Source organism: Ruditapes philippinarum, unplaced genomic scaffold (genome assembly GCF_026571515.1).
Source record: "Ruditapes philippinarum isolate M1 unplaced genomic scaffold, ASM2657151v2 ctg2657_1_1_1_1, whole genome shotgun sequence".
Classification (NCBI taxonomy): Eukaryota; Metazoa; Mollusca; class Bivalvia; order Venerida; family Veneridae; genus Ruditapes; species Ruditapes philippinarum.
Genome location: NW_026853342.1, coordinates 20316 through 40172, shown reverse-complemented (window position 1 = coordinate 40172; position 19857 = coordinate 20316). Strand labels below are relative to the sequence as shown.

General features: G+C 32.6%; 3 protein-coding genes across 9 annotated transcripts in view; 1 reads left to right on the top strand and 2 right to left on the bottom strand.

The window, feature by feature from the left end:
* LOC132736552 (uncharacterized) overlaps positions 1-6887 on the top strand; it is a 52241-nt gene extending 45354 nt beyond the window's left edge. For 2 of the 5 annotated variants that reach the window (XM_060723702.1, XM_060723696.1), the window contains 4 exons: positions 4034-4138; positions 5216-5251; positions 5800-5868; positions 6145-6887. In XM_060723702.1, the coding sequence (XP_060579685.1) occupies positions 4034-4138; positions 5216-5251; positions 5800-5868; positions 6145-6324 (390 nt within the window). In that variant the 3' untranslated portion in view covers positions 6325-6887. Of the gene's footprint in view, positions 1-1658; positions 1971-4033; positions 4139-5215; positions 5252-5799; positions 5869-6144 lie in introns of all 5 variants that reach the window. The other 3 variants (XM_060723700.1, XM_060723695.1, XM_060723697.1) reach the window with 2 other exon arrangements.
* Positions 1-19418, bottom strand: part of LOC132736556 (uncharacterized) — a 65972-nt gene extending 46554 nt beyond the window's left edge. Inside the window, exons 1-3 of one of the 2 annotated variants that reach the window (XM_060723707.1) lie at positions 19262-19418; positions 18635-19012; positions 17431-17824 (exon numbers count right to left, since the gene is read on the bottom strand). In XM_060723707.1, coding sequence (XP_060579690.1) covers positions 17720-17824; positions 18635-19012; positions 19262-19315 — 537 coding nt within the window. In that variant the 5' untranslated portion in view covers positions 19316-19418 and the 3' untranslated portion in view covers positions 17431-17719. Of the gene's footprint in view, positions 1-17430; positions 17825-18634; positions 19013-19261 lie in introns of those variants that run through there. The other variant, XM_060723708.1, reaches the window with a different exon arrangement.
* On the bottom strand, positions 9060-10945 carry LOC132736554 (cerebellin-4-like). Of its 2 annotated transcripts, none has more exons than XM_060723703.1 (3): positions 10794-10945; positions 10389-10634; positions 9060-9547 (listed from the first exon to the last, which is right to left on the bottom strand). In XM_060723703.1, the coding sequence occupies exons 2-3, from the start codon at positions 10618-10620 to the stop codon at positions 9075-9077; spliced, it is 705 nt and encodes a 234-aa protein (XP_060579686.1). In that variant the 5' UTR covers positions 10621-10634; positions 10794-10945; the 3' UTR covers positions 9060-9074. The 2 variants fall into 2 exon arrangements, with proteins under 2 accessions (XP_060579686.1, XP_060579687.1); XM_060723704.1 differs by having other exon boundaries at positions 9060-9541.
* Positions 19419-19857: the final 439 nt, after the last annotated feature.

Genomic DNA, 19857 nt, shown 5'->3' with positions numbered 1-19857 from the left:
ACATGTGTAAATGACTGGCCCCTTATATATGGGAAATTCATGTTGATAAGAAATAAGAGGAAATTTTATATGCCAGCATTTGAATAATAGAGTCTAATTAACGTACTGCATTTAACCTTTTATTGATTTCAATCGCTAGTATATATATTTCATACCATTGATTATGCAAAAAAATAATTTGGCAATAGCGATATAGTGTGGGAAAAATGATCCGATAATACAAATTGTTCTAAAGCTAATAATAAAGTGCTCTAACGAGGAAACGAAAATATTTATCTCGCAAAATCATACATGTGACTTTAAGTTTTACCAGTCAAACTTTACAATGATCAATTAACCGTCGAATCCATGCAAACATGCGGTTAATAAGCAGTAAAAAACAATAAATAACGTTTGCCTACCTTTTTCTATTTGTTTGGAATATACAACTTTGTCTGTCAACCCGTCGTTTTTGTCCGCCAATACAATTGAATTTCAAATCAGATAAGACTCCAATTCGAATATACTAGAGTATTTACCACTATAGAATGAAGCCCACAAAAATGATTACAACTTCATTGTTAATTATTTTAACACTTATTTGACTAATTCGAGGAGATAAGTTATCATTAAAAAGAAAATAGAGCAAATATATATTATATTGATCTGCGGCTATCCGTTTACCGAGCGCCACCTATCGTATATCGTACGGTAGCCACCCACGTGACACTGTTGTTGTTTTGATTAGGCAAATAAATTTAAAATTTTCCCTTTCTAAAGAAACTTAAAATTCTCACTGTTTATGCTTTTATTTATATATATTGGTTTTATAAATTAAATTTACCAAATTGTCAGATTACCGACCAAAATCCGACGTCGAGTCGACGTCAAAATGAAACGTTTGATAGACGTCGGGGATTCAACGTTGTTTTGACGTTGTGTGAAGGTCGCCGACGTCGCGACCAATTTTCAACGTTGATCCAACGTTGTGTCAACGTCGGGTGTTTGCTGGGATTAACATTACATCAGACAATTCAATGGTAAGATCTGTTTCAAAAGAACAGCACTTCTTCAAACAAATTGAGTCATGGTTAAATAAAGAGCATACTGTTTAGTGTCATAAATGTAGATATTTGGAAGAAAGTTTCATGCTGACCTATTATGAAATTCATTAACAACATTCCTGAATCTCTTTGAGGACATATCTAAGTATTTTAAAATTCACCTTTCTCCTCTCTCACATTTCCAAGCAAAATGCAAATAAAAGACGGACAGGTTGCAAATATCAACTCATTGACTTAAATACATTGTACCTTTTTCATTTGGACTTCCTGCGAAAAAGGATTGAATAGTAGTATGATGCTGCACTTTCAATGATCGATTTTTAACACTCACACACACACACACACGCGCGCGCGCACACACGCATGCGCGCGCACACGAATATGATATTTTCAACATTTTGTTTGCAATGCTGTCTCGGGCTCTTTTCAAGGTTTTATTTTTTTAAATTTCAGTAAAATATCAGATAAAGAATAAACATCAACAATGACCAATGGTTGTTTAAGATAATATACTTTGACATGTAATTTCATAATAACAAAAATGTATACAAATATCATGTCCGGCATTTAAACTAATGCACTATACACACACATATCTAATTATCATGATTATAGGTTTCTGAAGAGCTTTTGCGCGATGTTGTACAATTAGTAAATAGTGATCCTGTGATGAAGACCTACGACTTCTTGAAGAAAAGAAATATAGCTTGCTGGGGAAGTGTTTTACTTATACCATTGCTTTTATTATTGGCCACACTGGTTTCGTTAATTGTACTAGTAGCCACTTCAACTAGAGACCGGCCAGATATCGTTTACTTACCTTTCGTATTTATACTGATGATATTAGCGGGGGCTGTTCTTGATTTCCATTCAACAATTGTGGTTATACTGGTTTTGGCTGTTCCCAGATATTACCACCGAGAAAAGGTAATATAATAACATGTATTTCAGATTGGGTTCAAAGGCATATTGATACACAAAACATCTTTGGTTACAGTCTTAACCTCAAATTTTCCAATTGATTTTAACTTCCATATTTTATGACGAACCATAGCTTCCTGATTTTGTGATGGAAGTAAAACAATGTTGTCATTATTATTTCATTCTCTGGCGGATATCTATGTAGAAATATCTTCAATAGCTGACTCAATATCGTCTTTGCATTGAGGCATCTGAGGTTCTGACCATGAAAAATCAAAGGGCTGCATGCTCTGTGGTATTTTCTGATCTTTCCTGTATAAGTTTATTTTTATATACTATAATTCATCTTACGCAGCGACTGTGTTTAGATTTTTTTCTATAACAGTTTGAGATTGATACATATGGAATTTTGCATGCCTAGAGTTACATAAAAAATTATTTTTCATTTTTTTATGACAGCCACACTTTATCCTTGCATATCGTGGCTACTTCCTTAAAAAAAAAAAACTTCAAAAAAAAAATGTTGCCTCGACTAGGATTTGAGCCTTAGGCCTCTCACACCCTAAACGAGCGCGCTACCTCTGCACCACGGTGAAGTAATACCAATGTAACTTGAATAAAAACAAATATCTACATTCTAAAATTGAGAATTTTCATTTCGTGTTTGTAATCCTTATTTATTTCGAGGTATTTTGTTCACGATAAACCTGTTGTTAAACACTGATGAAAATAATTTAGCGAAAATCTTCTCGCCCAAACAGTCCGACATGTATATATTCCACTACTCGACAGTCAGATTTATTTGTGTACTACGCTCTGGAGTATTCGGTAATCGATATACATGTAGCTAAAAATAGCATTTTCATTGATTAAGCTTTACGGAAATAGTCGAACATTTTTCATTGGGTAAAAAAGATATTCATCCGCGAAATTTGTGATTGTAACCTCATATTTCTACTGATTAATCTAAACTTTTAATGCACTGTAATTCGTTAAATGCCTACATTAAAAATTATTCTTTCTTTTAAATTGCTGGTTTTTAAGCAGTTTTAAGTGAGAACTACTTTGCGTTGTTAGGTCTGTGAGGAAATTTTGTGTCAGACCGTGGATGTTAGCTTTGTATTAACTGATCTTGCGATCAGAAAATACAAAAATCAAAGTGGTGAGGAGCAAGTGATTTGAAATTTCCAACCTGAACCACTTGGGCATATAAAAGACCTACATTTTTCAAATTAATTATTTAGATCACATTTTATCCTTGCATATCGTGGCTACTTCCTTAAAAAAAAAAAACTTCAAAAAAAAAAATGTTGCCTCGACTAGGATTTGAGCCTTAGGCCTCTCACACCCTAAACGAGCGCGCTACCTCTGCACCACGGTGAAGTAATACCAATGTAACTTGAATAAAAACAAATATCTACATTCTAAAATTGAGAATTTTCATTTCGTGTTTGTAATCCTTATTTATTTCGAGGTATTTTGTTCACGATAAACCTGTTGTTAAACACTGATGAAAATAATTTAGCGAAAATCTTCTCGCCCAAACAGTCCGACATGTATATATTCCACTACTCGACAGTCAGATTTATTTGTGTACTACGCTCTGGAGTATTCGGTAATCGATATACATGTAGCTAAAAATAGCATTTTCATTGATTAAGCTTTACGGAAATAGTCGAACATTTTTCATTTGGTAAAAAAGATATTCATCCGCGAAATTTGTGATTGTAACCTCATATTTCTACTGATTAATCTAAACTTTTAATGCACTGTAATTCGTTAAATGCCTACATTAAAAATTATTCTTTCTTTTAAATTGCTGGTTTTTAAGCAGTTTTAAGTGAGAACTACTTTGCGTTGTTAGGTCTGTGAGGAAATTTTGTGTCAGACCGTGGATGTTAGCTTTGTATTAACTTGCAACTTGTATTATTTGCAAAATTCACAAAGACATTGTTAATAGGAAAAGATTGTTTTGCACTGCTTTCCATATATATTCATAAATGCATCTAATAAGTCAAAATGAATCTTATTATCTTTGAAAATTGTTATGTAATACACCCTTTTAACAGTTAGACATAGACCTCCAGATGAAAATATGCAGCCAGTTTTTAAGAAGATGCATCAGTAATGACGTCATCATTGTTTTCTCGGGACGAAAGAATCGCGAACCAAGCGTATCCTTAAAAATCATATGTTGAAATCTGATCTAAGATTGTTATATTTAATCAATATTTCTTTTTAAAGAACAACCGATTTTTATAATGAGATGTCCTTGCCTGACAGAAATGTATGTCGTTTTCATACTCAATGATTTGAAGTTAGAAAATTTGTGCTTTATCATTTACAAGTCATGAACAGATATTTGTAGAAATTCACACTAATTGTCCCTTATTCATACTCGCAAAAAAGAAACTTCATTTAGATGTAATTTCAAACACTATTTATCTGTTAAACTTTTTTCCAGTTATACAAACGTACAACCATCATGTATCTATGTCCACCAATATAATTACATTTAAAAATTCCTAGTATTATTTCTGACAATAAGCAATATTTGTTATCTGGAATGTAAAGAATATGACCCTTTTATAACCTTTTGTGTTTATTATTCAAAAGTTTATTTCAAAAATTTCTTGAAGCAAGTGAAAATAAAATGGATGACAATCTCAATAATAAGTTTAAACAGTATTTATGTTGCTGTAACAGACCTGTACGTTACAGTTTACATATGTCATGTATGTGATGGTGTGTATAAACAAATGATTTGAATGATTTGCTGAATGCTGTGAAAACAACTCTTTACAGATCAATGCTTATATAAGTTCATATTTTATGTTTGAATGACTGAAAGACTCATTTGCTCGTTTTGAGCTTTTTATTTTCCAAAATACAACGTCTCATTCTAATTTTGATTACGGCTGATGATGATTTGACTTTTATTGTTTCTGAAAATGACACGGACGCCGTAACTTACTGTAAATGTTTAATATAATGTTCTTATAACAATGATAACTTTATAATTGCTGAAGAGGAGAGGGTAGTTATCATAAAAACATTGAATATTTAATACTATTAAGTGTTATATACAATGTTTTTTTTGTGTGTGTGCCGAATTGAAAAAGCAAAACGGGAAAACAATACAAAGGTACCCAGAAATAGATAAACCTGTACATATACCGCAATATTATCAATTTTGCTGTGTTTGGTTTCTCTATATTTTATCATTGACAATACTTAACCATGAAAACTAGCTTCATGTGGTCAGATACAATTTCAGCAAATGTCAGGTAAGTTTTGACTGTATATATATCTTTTATTCTTATGTCTATATCAAACTTCATTCTTTTCACGATTTTGCTAATTTCAGCAATAAAATTAAAATATGAGCACAAATGTTCGCGGGTGCTTGCTTAACTTAATGTATGAAGTTCGATCCTAGATAGTTTTTTATAATGTGTACAAATACGAATTAACTATATAAACTATGTCAAATGGAAAAAAAACACACACAAAAAAGCAATCCGTGAAAGCGTGTCATACAAATTAATAATGAACATACTATTTTGTTCGAGTTATATTAAGGACGAAGTTCTAGCTTGGAGACTGGTTTGTAGTGAGACTAAAGAAAAGTACAGAATTCCGTCCAAACACACATATGCCTATTTAGTGTCTCTATTTTATTCAAAATTAGACGCTGATTAAGCCAGATATAAGCGTCTTACTATTTCTTCATGAATTGAAAGTTCTCGACATTTATCTGAGAGTAAACATTTATATCTGAGAGTAAAGGAAAAATATTTGATTTTTTTATTATCACTTTGCTTGTATTTTTCAGGACTATTTGGAATACTTTATCCAAGAACGCCGCCAACTTTTACTAGCAGATATGAACATCACCCCAAAGGTTGGTTTTCTGTCAGTTTTGCGAGAAGATTATCTTTATTTGTAAACTCCAGTATGACATGTAAAACTTACACTTTTATTTGAAGAGGGCGAATTTCTTATCCCAACGCTAAAATGCAGTTATTTTATGATGTTAAGCATGTTTTAGAAGTCAATAAAAAGAAAAAAAAAACACGTTTCACCTAATATTTCTATCCGATGTTTATTTAAAAAAGAATGTGGTTAAGCATTTATTAAACTCTTATACTCTAAATATAGTTATTTTTCTATATTTCAGGAATACGCTTTGAATTTGATTGAAATTCATACTGCCGAAATATCAAAAGTCATGACCTTAAATTACGACGACCTGCCTGATGCATCACAGAACCGACATACCCTTAGAAAAGGAAAAGAATGCCTCTGTCAAAGAATAGAAAGATGTCTCTCACAAGTCGAAAGAACAAACATCGTTTGACATTGCTTGTAAAATGTTTATTTTGGCTAGAGTGTGTTCGAAAAGACAGAACAAGGAAACGGTCATGGTATATGTAAAAGTTATTTTATTACAATGAGTGATATACAATAACTATTATGGACCAAATCACGCCGCTGCAGCCCAGTGTTTTCTTGATAGATGTAAGAATATGTATTCACTTCTAAACATTCATTTGTCAGTGTATCAGATACCGTTGTAAAGTAAGTTACCAAAACAGATTTTTTGGTTTTCACATTACTGTAAGATATTTTATTTAGTATTTAGGTGAAGTTCAGACATAAAGAACAAGTTTTCTTAAATATACATGTTTATTTTTTAAATACTTGTACAGCAAAGGATCCAATATCAAACAACAACGCACGCCAAACTGATACCTGATTCCGTTTAGATATGCACTTTTACAGAGCATATAAAGACATTTTCAGCTTGCCGTATTGAAAGACATCATGACGTGCTATGCAAATATAATTTATACCATTATACAGACCTTTAACAATATTGTGTATGCACGTTTATTTGTATATAAAGCATTTGCAAAAGAATGTTGATTCGTTTTAAAGTCCAATCGGCGCTATAAAGGCCATATGGTAATTTTTTTCCAGCTTTACTAGTGGAGGAAGACCTCAGCTGCCCATCTGTGTGTTAATTTGATCAGATCGGGCTGACGATCGAAGAAGACCCGTTCCTTAAAATCCTTTTCAGCTTCTTTTTATTAATGCAACGTCACCTCAATCATCCCAGTCCTGTCACTTTTACCGTGAGGAGTTTTCAGGTTTCCATTTTATCAGTTTATTGTGAAGAAATTCCATTTAATCTATGTGACATTATGCTCAGTCTTTTCATTGCCAAGTTGGGCTGAATTGACTATATATTTTTTAATAAGATTTACTATCAAAATGGTGATTGACGAACAGTTGGAAATTGTTTAGAATAAGATATATAAAAAGACTGACTCATTCTTTATATAAATTAATTGAACTAGAAAATAATACTTAAGAAAAAAACGATTTCAGTTCTCTTTAAAAGTTTTTGTGCCCCCACTTTAGTGGCGGGCATTTAGATTAATCCTTGTCCGTCCGTCCGTCCTTCCGTCCGTTCACTATTGTGTCGCATGTAACTCAAAAAGTATTTGACCTAGAGTCATGAAACTTTACAGGAATGTTAATCAGCATGTGTAGTTGTGCACCTGGGTATTTTCGTCTGGATATTTTTAGCATTTTCAGAGTTATTGCCCTTGACTTAGTAAAATTTTGCAATTTTTAACTTGTGTCGCATGAAACTCAAAATGTATTTGACCTAGAGTCATGAAACTTTACAGGAATGTTGATCAGCATGTGTAGTTGTGCACCTGGGTATTTTCGTCTGGATATTTTTAGTATTTTCAGAGTAATTGCCTTTGACTTAGTAAAATTTTGCAATTTTTCAACTTGTGTCGCATGTAACTCAAAAAGTATTTGACCTAGAGCCATGAAACTTCACAGGAATATTGATCAGCATGTGCAGTTGTGCACCAGGTATTTTTGTCTGGATTTATTCAGTATTTTTAGAGTTATTGCCATGGACTTAGAAAATTTTTGCAATTTTCAACTTGTGTCGCATGTTACTCAAAAAGGATTTGACATAGAGTCATTAAACCTTATGGGCAGGTTGCTCAGCATATTTAGATTTGCACCTGGGGTTTCGCTTGTGGATTTATCCAGTATTTGTAGAGTTATTTCCCTTGACTTAGTAAACAGATGGACAGAACAGTGGCGCGGTGGGGGCACCCGTGTCCTATGAACACATTTCTAGTTGTAAGTAATTTATTCAGTGATTAATGTGACAGATTTTATGCTGTCAAAACTTTTGGCAAAAGGTATACATGTATTAGATTAATATTTTTTATACTTGTTTTATTTTAATAGTTTCAATACAATGTTACATTTTCTACAGCTTTGGTGTAATTCTTATCTTTGCAAAATTCTTCAGCTATTGTCATAATACGCATTTTCCCCCAAAACTTTGGACATAAAATTAACGCCTGAAGAATGCCATGGAGCAAGGAACTATAGGATACCGGTCTGACGATCCTCAAGCATAAAATTAGAAACATTTAAAAACGCCAATGTGAGTAAGGGACACAGACGTTCACAAAATAGGGGGAAAATCATAAATTGAAAACATTTAAGACCTACTAGACAAGACAAACATGAACGATCACAGCAGAAAAATCGCCTTTTAGCAACACCTCTACTTCGGAGTTAAAAGTTAGTTAATGGGTAAAAGTAACACGCTAAATTTCACACAGCATTTATCTATAATTATTTCTTTTCTTATTGTATAAATGTTTAAATAATACATAATCAAATATTCATTATACCGAACACATTTTGAATGTTCGAATATGTTTTGTCTTTCCTATTCTACAGACAATCTGACTGAACAAGCATGATGTATCCCTCTGACTGTATACCTCCGTTTGTAACACATACACCTTATTACATTGTGCCTTTTTGGAGAGGACACAACCATATCCTTGTTGCATTACATAATATAAGGTAGTAGTTGCAAAAACCAAACACCCAAAGCATAATGACTTGCTGTCTGTCCAACAATATTGGTTTCAAATACTTCCATACAATACCGGCACCTTAATTTAGAACAAACTAAATGTACTGTTGAGTTTTTTTTCTTCATCAAAATGAAAATAAGAGAAAAATGAATAAAATACTCTAGATATTTCTGCATTATTATTTTCCAACTACAGCTGGGCTAGAGAAATCTTCATACAGTAAAAAGCCAGAAAATATGCTATGACTGATACCGTGGAAACCCCTGTCAGGATCTTTGTTTTGGATAGATACGTCATCACCTTTCTGTAGCTGAAGGACAATAGTTTGACTTGTTGTGTCATCCCCAGTCGTAGCATCTCCTTGGCTAACGTACATATTTGTTATAGCTGCTCCATTTACAGCGAACTGCGCATGCGCACTTTGGAAATTGATAGAGATCAGAGTTGTGGAAAAAACGTATGTTCCAGCCACCGGGGCTACGAAAACACCAGCACTGCTGTTGTATGCATTTCCTAAATTAGTTACGATGGCGTCAAAGATAACGGTTTGGTGAGCACTGGCATGTTGAAGATGGGCATTTCTCTTTGCAAAGAATGCAACGGGAGTTTCTACTGATTGTCTGCGTATTCGGTTTGTTGAAGCACCTGAAACTAAAGCAAGCGACTTAATGTATATCAATAAATGAATAAATAAATAAATAAATAAATAATAATACTATTTTTATTGTTACATCAACTTCATCGTAACTATGTCATTATATGTTATAATACATTTGTGTGTCGTGTTGTCACTAGAAACAGCATGATAAACCACCAAACGGCGCGTTGTCGTGCGGCGCGTTGTGGCGATGTCACATTGTCGCTCAGCTTAAATCGAAGGATTGGCTATTAGTATATGTCTAGCGACAGGGCAACATCGCAACAACGCTCCACAAGACAACGCGCCGTTTTAGCGTTCTTCGCTAGTGCAACAATGCACGGTTTGGCGCGTTTCGCTAGCGACAAGACAACAAGACAATATAGGTTGTGTTGTCGCTGTCGACAACGCAACGCGCAAAGTGTACAATATCTGATACCATAGTTTTAGGATTTGTACCAATCAAATTTAATTTAATGTAGTTTTAATTGACTCATTGCAATGTTTGTTGTCTTCTTCGTTTCATAACGTGTTTTATATTGATAAGAAGGCCACATTTTAAATTAGACATACGTCGTTCGTTTTGTACAATGCTATGCCTGCATGTGCTACTTTCTTTAAATAAAGATTGTTGTTGTTATTATCATTATTATTATTATTATTATTATTATTATTATTATTATTATTATTATCAAACCGTGTAAACCAGTAGTATACCTTTATGCTTATTTGTTGCAGCTTTCTCGGCAACTGAAACAGGTATATTTCCCCTTGTTTAGGTTTTTTTCTCTGTCACATATTGCTAATTTCTTAATGATTTTTTCTAAGTTAATATGGCCGCGGTATTTACTTTACCTTGTTCCTTATTAGTTGCAGCTTTCTCGTCAGTTTTGACTTGCTCTCTTTCACATACTGATATCTTCTTAACAATATTTTCCAAGTTAGAGCTCCGTTGACGCTGTAAACGTAGTTCTTTCTCTAAGTAAGTAACTTTCTTTTCCCGATGTTTATCTTGAGATTTCAAGAGGTTCACTTCACGAAGAAGTTCCTGAACAAGACTTTCAGTGGCGCTAAGTCTTTTTGGCATATCATCTTCATTATCTGAAACAAGGAGATTTACAATTAAACGGTTAAAATATTGCTGACATGATTGTGTATTCAATTAAAGTGAGAATGTGACAAGGAATACGCATGAATTCCATGCTTTTCGTTCTAATGTGATCGAAAAATGATCATAAAATGATCGAAATTTTAACTTACCTGACACAGCATTAGCTACTGAACAGACGATAGCAAATATGACTTATAAAACTTCTTTCATCTTTCTGTATCTAATCTTCAACTAATTGTCTAGGTCACTGTGGTCTTATATTAAAGAAAAGGTCAAAGATAAGGACTATTCGCGACCTTGAGGTCTAAAAATCTATAAACATAAAATTTGATATTCTTACATTGATAAACTGGGGCACTAAAAAGGAAAAAAAAACATGAGAAAAAATATGAATTAAATATATTCAAAATTAAAATTGAAAATGGATATATAGAGGGATTCTATGCCAAATGTTAGATAAAAGCGTTTAAATGCTTTTCAATTTTAGCTATTTTTTTAAAAATGAAAATAATTATTTTGAAAACTACCTGAAAATTTACATATAGCTTTTTGTTATACAGGATATAAAAAAAACTCGAAAATTTATTTCCGAATCCATCTTGTCATAAAATCTCAGTTGAGTCCTTTTTAAGGTCAACATACAAATTGACACATCGTAAAATACATGTACAAGTAATTATTTATTTCAGTAGAATGATGTTTAAATGCGCTGTTTTGACCAATTGTTTAACTATTTCTAGGTTTAGACAGAGAAAGTTAAATATGCTTGAGTAATTTCGACAAAGTGGTACTCTAAAACACAAACACCATTGAAAAGAAAAAGAAAATGTTGATCGACCGATTTTCTCACTGTATTTCTGAAGTGAGAACATAATGTAAATGTATCAGCAGTCGGTATTACATAAAACACAGGGCCTACTTTATATTTGGGCGTGTAATATTATTATATATTGCACTATAGTCCTAAGCGTAAAGTTATGTCAGTATCCCAATACTGTATAATTACGAGTTGACAAATTTAGAAAAACTATTTCTCTATGCCCCTTGCTACCGGTATCTCCCCTATGTTATTTCTCTTTGCTGAAATACGAAATAATTAAGATAAAGAACTAAATATGGAAACTCCTAACAGACATGAAGTGAATCCTAAAGGGTGTAATTGAAATATAAAGGGCGGGCTAAAACGGGTAATGAATGCATGGCGGAGAAAGAGATTAAAAATGTAGACGATGAAGAAACGGATAATACAGTAAGTGATAAAGGACATACTTATCAATGGGGACAAATTACACAGAAAAAAAACGTTATAACTAGTGTAAACACACAAACCATTTATCATTCAACACGACATACATAAAAGTATAAAGGAACATGAAGAGGCATAAGTAGAAAAATCACTATTGGTGTGTTTAAATCGGTTAAATATGCACCAGCATGCTCCTATAAGACGAGACACAGTAAAGAAGTGTATATTCCCTATCGATTGTCATGATAACAGACAAAATTAATAAAGAATCACAAAATTTATCATGAGAATACCTATACGTTCAAAGTTAATACAAATGACCATAACAAAAATACGCAATGCCTTACAGGAAGGCAAGGCAACAAGACAATCATCTACAAGTGCCCGACAAAGAAAGGCAGAAGATGGAAATTCAGACAGTTCAGCAATTAGAATTTTAAGAACTGTCCGTCATGAAGTCTTTCATTTGGTCCGCAATATGCAATCAATAGAAGGAAGCGGAGAGTCCAGTAGTAAACGTGTTAAACACATAACATGCGTTATTCCTCAAAATACTTCGGTTATAATCTCTTTATAAAAATAAATGGAAATAAAATAACCATTTCGATGGTAGAATTTTTGTGAAATACTTCCGTAATTTATGACAGCATATCACTGTTTGACTGAGTATGACTGTTCACATTATGGCGAAGAAGGTGACATCCCAGTCGGTATAGAGCCGCAGAACGGTACTTTTTTTCACCCTGTGACATTTGGCGCCCAACGGGGACCATAAATTCTTCTTGTTCAGAGTTTAATTCACATCTTTCAGTAACTCAATTGACAAATTTCAATATAGCAGGGGAGTATGTCACGCTTCAGAATTGTTCTCTATATAGGAAAGAATACGTTTAAGCGGCTTTGAAATATTTTGGTAAGAGGATTTCTCAGTGTCCCGAGTTCTAGTCCCAGTCAGGCTGCATATTTTCCTCACACTATAACACTTATTTAATGAAGTTTACAATATGCCACGTATATTTGTTTTCGATTGCGTTCTAAACTGACTGAATCTTAATATTGCAAAAATAACTATGATTGTGGGTTTTATACTTTTACAATTACTACTTAGTTTGCGAGTTTATTAAGGTTGTGAATATTGCAATCTCATACATTTTCTTATTTTATATATGACACTAGTTTAGAGAGATATAGATACAGCCAATTACTTTTAAACTTAGGGACAGAACGATGAAGTGATATTTTCTATTGTCTGTTCAGTGACAGCAGCTTCAATAGGTAAGTGAGCTTTTTTATCACACATGGATGAAAAGCATTAAATGCATGCTTAGTGTTTTTTACCTTTTCTCAATTACTGGTAAATTAACCGTCTTTAACTGTAAATTCTATATATTCTTACTTGAAATTTTTTCATAGCAGATTGGCACATTTAAACATTGTAACCTTAAATTAAGTGAATTGGTCGATAAAGGAAGGTTTAATAGTTTTTATTTGTATGTGGTTTCAGTTAGTTTGCTATGCCATTAAAACCTCTTGATTAAACGTTTTAAGTTCCATGAGATAATTGTCATTGAATTTGATGATATCATCGTTATAACACTGCAATACTTCTTTTTGTTCCGTTTCAAGAAAGTATTTTCTGTTCTGTATGTATTTTGTTTGGCTGTGATGTATTTTGTTGACTGTATTTATTAATATATTTGCTGTAATGTTAAGTCCTTATTGTCTTTTCCGTTGTTGTCTGCCTGAAATGTTATTGCGTATTCCGTTAGTTAATTTATTCGATTTCTATTTAACGTGTCTTGTTGTCTAATTTTTCTTTTGTCTGTTCTGTCTTGTCCCTTTGTTTGTTCAGGTACGTGTCTTGTTTCCTGATGTTTAATTTTACATTTTGTTCTATTCGTTTAAATTAACTTTTTTTAAAGCCAACAAAATTTAAGTTTTGTCTTTTCCGTAATATCTTTTTTTAATGGGTTCTTCGTCATTTTTTGTTTTGGGGATATCACATCTTATTTTTAAAAGGAAATTTCCTTATGGGGTTTCGTGTTTGTCTTTTTATTTTTTTTTCCCATTTTTAAATTTTTTTCGTCTTTTGCCTTGCTTCCGTTGGGCCCCTTGTAAGGTGATTTTCCCCTTTATTGCTGTCTGTCCCTTCCCTTTTAGGAATCGTTAAAATACTTTTGTTATGGTCATTTTGGTTTACTTTTATATGTTTTTCTCAGACATTTTAAGGTTTTCACCTTATTTAAACCTTTTTGTAACCATGACAATGTTAGAATTTTCACTTGGGCGGGGATTTCATTTTATTTACAGCTCGTTTAAAGGAAACTGGTGGGGGCTAAGAGGAAGGGTTTGGTGCACCATTTACCGTTTTTTAAGATCCCAGCAGTCAAATTATTAGGTGCTGACCTTCCGAGGCGGCGCCCCTCTGGTTCCTCAGAGTATGTTCTATGTTTTTCAATAACTTTTTTGGATGACACTTTTGCTTGTGTCCCTTGGGTTTGTTTTCTCTGTCTACGGTAAAGTAATCTTCCCATTTACCCCTAGTTTTTATTTCTTTGATTAACCCCCCGCCTTCCCCTGGTCTCCTGTCCCCTTTGTGGGCTTATTATTTAATCATTTGTTTTCTTTGAATTCCTAATCAGTTACAAATTATTTATCATTTAATGAATAACCTGTCCGTGCTCTGTCTTTGCCCTGTCCTGTTTTTGTTTGTGGTCCGCCTGGGCTCCTTGCCACTGGTTCTTGTGGCTGGGCCATATGGGGGTTGCGTTCATTGAACGCCGCCTTTCCTTGTTGATCTTGTTTATCATATTTTTCTCATTTACTGTTCCGTTTGTGCTACGCAGTATCCTGTGTACTACTCCATTTTTTCTATATTTCTGTTTGCATGGTAGATCAATCTACTGGAAAGGAATTTCACTTTGATCCTTGAAGACAGTTATTTATACAATGAGTTCTGCATAACATAGCTGTAAAATGTTTCAATAAAAAATGATAAAAATCATAGATTGTGCAAGTTTAAAAAAGACAATGAAAGAGCTAATAAACTTATCTTTTTATATAACTTTTATGAACTTACTCATTTTTAGATAATGAAGATGATATGTCAAAAAGACTAAGCGCCACTGAAAGTCTTGTTCGGGAACTTCTTCGTGAAGTGAACCTCTTGAAAACTCAAGATAAGTTTCGACACAAGAAAGTAACCTACTTAGAGAAAGAACTACGTTTACAGCGCAAACACAGCTCTAACTTAGAAAATATTGTTAAGAAGATAATAGTCTGTAAAAGAGAGGAAGTTAAAACTGACGAGAAAGCTGCAAATAATAAGGAACAAGGTTAAGTAAATACCGTCATATTAACCTTTTTAAAGGCAATGTATCATATTAACTATATGACTAGAGACTTGCCGTAGAGTAACCAAACGTTGCTTTTACAAGAAAAGTAGACACTTTAGGGGAAAATCCTGAAAAATCTCGAGGGTGATCTTTTAAAGATTACAAAAATGGTTTACTTTCTATTCAACCTCGTTTTGTTAATTCATACCAGGCAAAAGTACATTTCTATTTTTAATGAGACAGACTATAGTTAATAATTGCTCAAAGCATACAAACTATAATGACAATAATTCAATGTTATATCTTACGTATAATGTACACAACTGAAAAGGGAAGTTATTAGCCTTTATCATCAGATTTACATATAATGTATACATAGACTGCTGTTTTACAAGATTCAAATACTTGAATACACTTAAATAGATAAAAAAGGACGTCGAAAAGTTCACTTGCTGCCCTTTCAGGTGCTTAAACAAACCGAATACGGAGACAGTCAGTAGAAACTCCCGTTGCATTCTTTGCAAAGAGAAATGCTCATCTTCAACATGCCAGTGCTCACCAAACCGTTATCTTTTACGCCATCGTAACTAATTTGGGAAATGCATACAATAGCAGTGCTGGTGTTTTCGTAGCTCCGGTGGCTGGAACATACGTTTTCTCAACGACATTGGTTTCCTTCAATTTCACCAAAGGCGCACGGGCAGTTCGCTGTGAATGGAGCAGGTATAACAAATATGTACGTTAGCCAAGGAGATGCTACGACTGGGAATGACACGACAAGTGAAACTATTGTCCTTCAGCTACAGAAAGGTGATGACGTATCTGTCCAAAACAAAGATCCTGACAGGGGTTTCTATGGAATTGATCACAGCATTTTTTCTGGCTTTTTGGGACGACCTTTAATGGGATTAAATTTGTATTTAATCTTTTAACAAGAATATGTGATTATTACATATACATATTTCCTCTTGGTAGTGGCTTGTGTAACATAGTCAACTAGGAGACCACACTTTTATGTTAATTAATTAATTATTTTAATCAGTTAGTTGATACCTTTTAACCATATGTGCTACAATTATTTTTAACTTCTATAGATACATACATGTACTATCTATTTTAAGAGTTGTTATACATGTCTATACATATAAGGTATATGTTGTTTAGCAAGTAGATTTTGACATTTGAATTGTCTATCTAAGCATCATATGATGTTAATTGCACTTGATTGGTATTTGATGTTCATATATAAATTGGCTTACATTGTTATTTATTTAATATTTACATTCAATACTTGAATTGTTGTAGTTATTCGAATATTTCATTATGAATATATCACAACAAATCATCAATAACTGTAAATTTCAATCTATTATCATTATCATTATTAACGTATGGCACAAACAAAATGCAAGTGTATGAAATAAAATGTGTTTTTTCTAGTTGCCAATTTACCTCTCTATATATACTCATGACAGAGCGGTCATTAGCGGAGAGAAGGCTAAGAAGTCTAGAGTCAACCACGGATTTATATTACAATATAATGTAATATAAATCCGTGAGTGAACTTAAAAAATAAACTGTTTACCCTCTACGTAACACTTGCAATGGAAATACGATACATAAAATATTGGAATTCTTCAAGACAGCAATAAAGCGTGAAACAGCAAAACTGAAAATGTTGCAGGCTTAACCGAGGTTGATTGTTCGTTTTGTTTTTGCTGGGCTTTACGTCGCACCAACACAGTATAGGCCATATCGCGACTCTCAAGCTTTACTGGCGGTGAAAGACCAGGTGCCCTTCTGTACATTATTTCTTATGATCTTATATCTACTATACTCATTTGCCATACAGATGAACTATCTTTTCCTTCCTTTGCGTTATTAGCAATTTGTATAGTTATAGGTAATTAGCATATAGTATTTTGTATGAAAGTCAAAATACTATTTTGTTGACATTTTTGCTACATTTACGACACATAACTGCACATTCAACATTACTGTCTTTAGCTGTTTAACATCTAAATTGTTATAAATCTATTATTGAAGCATTATTTAACCCATGTTTGACACTTGTAAAGAATTTAATGACTATGTTTTTTTTCCCTGAAGTATAACGTACCTGTTTACATTTTATAGAATAAAGGATGTGAAAACAAAAATGTGACAAATTTTGCAAAATGAAAAATAAAAAAGCAAATACAATCAGATGGTTTTCATATTCTTTTAATCACATCTGAAATGAGTTCACACAAAAAAGTGTTTCATCCGCTATTATAAACACATAAATTATATGAATGAACATAGTAAAAAGTCCCCGCTGTGATTTTAATAGGTTTAAACATGAACTTTGTAAAACCCATTTAGTTTATCAGAAATTTACAAGTAGGATGTCTTTCAGTTTACACACTTTGGGATCTTTTTATCAAGATACAAACAAAATATGTTGCAAATTAGTGACAGTCAATTATACAAAAAAAATGTAGCTTTATACCCTTTACGGTAAACTATTATAATTCGGTGTATCATCATCTGTACATGTATTGATATTAAGCAGTCTTTCACGTTCTCCAGTTTGTGTTTTAAAGCAGACGAAGGTTTTCTGTAAGACAAAAACATGTACATTGACTAGACAATAGACGATACTTTAAAGCACTGACCAAAGTCGCATTTATATACATTTTATAAGTATTGGAAAACAACTTAAAACAATGCATTATTTTTTGGTGAGATAATACTTCGTTTTTATGAAAGTACAAAAATATCACATTGTAACGCTAAATTAAGTAAAGCACTTCGATTGTAAATACGCAACGACGAATGTATGTCAATTAATCTAGATTTCATCATTAAATAGGATAAATGACCAACTTAATTGCTTTTTTCATCACAGGAACAAACATGCAGCGAGATTTCCATGGTAAAAAAAATACAATCACATAGTATCTGATTTTGCATGTATATGATAGCTCTGCTATTTTTGTATCTACATATACTACCGCACTCAATAGTTTTTCAAATGCATAAATAAGTTAATAGAAAGGAAGTTATGCAAATGTTACGCTTGTTTTCCAATCCATATACTTTTTTATATTGTGACGTAAAATGATACATGCTTGTAAATTTGCACACAAAAATGTTTAAACTAAATAGGTTAGTGATTAAATATATGTAGCATACAATCGATTATGGTTTTTGGTCTAGAGTATACAAAGAAAGAATTATTACTGAAAAGAAACCATAAAATGTCATACCAGTTTTTTCAATAGAATACTTGTTTGTAAATTTGCTGAATAAATATGTTTAAACTAAAAAGAATAGTGTCTAGATTTGTTGCATACAATCGTTTGTGTGGGTTTTTTTGGTGTAGTATAAACAAAGAAATGATATTAAAATATTTAAAATGTCATACCAGTTTTGCCAAAGAATACTTGTTCGTTGATAGAAACATCTTTACGAACACAATGTAAACACCATTCAAGATAGCAATCAAACCTATGAGAACATAAAACGTATTTTCATTGTAACACGGATTTTCATCAATGTCTGCTAATGTATAATGGTAACCTTGGTAGTCATGATCATCAAAGTCATCATCATTCATCGTAAAATAAATATAGCCAACAGGACAACGCTGCATACATCGTCTATTTGACAGAACCGGTAATCTACATTCAGTAATATTTATACAATCTGACCCGTTTAAAACCTGTCCAGATTTACAAGACGTTACGTCCGTTCCGGTATGTAGCATGGAACTTTCATTTCTGTTTGTATCAGCACATAATACCTGAAAAACAGAGATAAGTATCATTAAAAACATTCCTTTCAAATATTAAATTCTAAAACACGAGTTATTGTCAATATCAAGCCAAATGCATACACTTTTTGTCATAAATTACCATATATACATGTATAAGAGAATAAATTGTTAATACATGTATAAACATATATCTAGGACATCGATTATTTATCGTGAGCTTGGATAATGTATAACGATAACAATATCAAACATAATTTCTATTATGAATATACTTACTTGAATTATCGCAAATGAATGAATAATGCACAGAGAGTAGTATTTGATTTCCATTTTCAATATCAAAAGTACAAGGTGGGTTTTCCAACTTTCGTTTTCATTTATAAACTGAATGACATGCGTTACAGGTAAATAACCGAATTGGCTATATCTTAACATTTCAGGAACAAAATATCCCAACACTTGAGTGTATACAATGGCACAGTCTAAACGCTCACAATAATTATAGAGAAAGAGCGAAACACGGACGATATAAATAGCAGATGGTTAATTTGGCGATGGTAGCTTGATAATAATTGGATATAATGGCACGTGTTTTAATTTACAATTAAAATCCGTGATAATGGAAATCTGATAAATTTAGTTAATAGTGCTTTGAAAGAATTTTAAAAAAAAGATTGAATTTTATGTCACTTTTATTACGTTTTATTATATATACATTTATATTTTATATGATAATTCATGTTTGTTACTCCATTATCCTTCAAAAATAACTTTCTTCGTATTAATATTGCAATAAATGGTAAGGGTAGTTAGACTTTTTACGTCTTCATCTGAAACTATTTTTACGTGCAATAGGACACCCGCTGACGACA

Excerpts from the sequence above, each read along its gene's own strand:
- LOC132736554 (XM_060723703.1), bottom strand. The coding sequence starts at position 10,620 with ATGCCAAAAAGACTTAGCGCCACTGAAAGTCTTGTTCAGGAACTTCTT. Across the intron at positions 9,548-10,388 it reads TGCAACTAATAAGGAACAAG|TTTCAGGTGCTTCAACAAAC; the intron begins GTAAAGTAAATA and ends CGCTTGCTTTAG.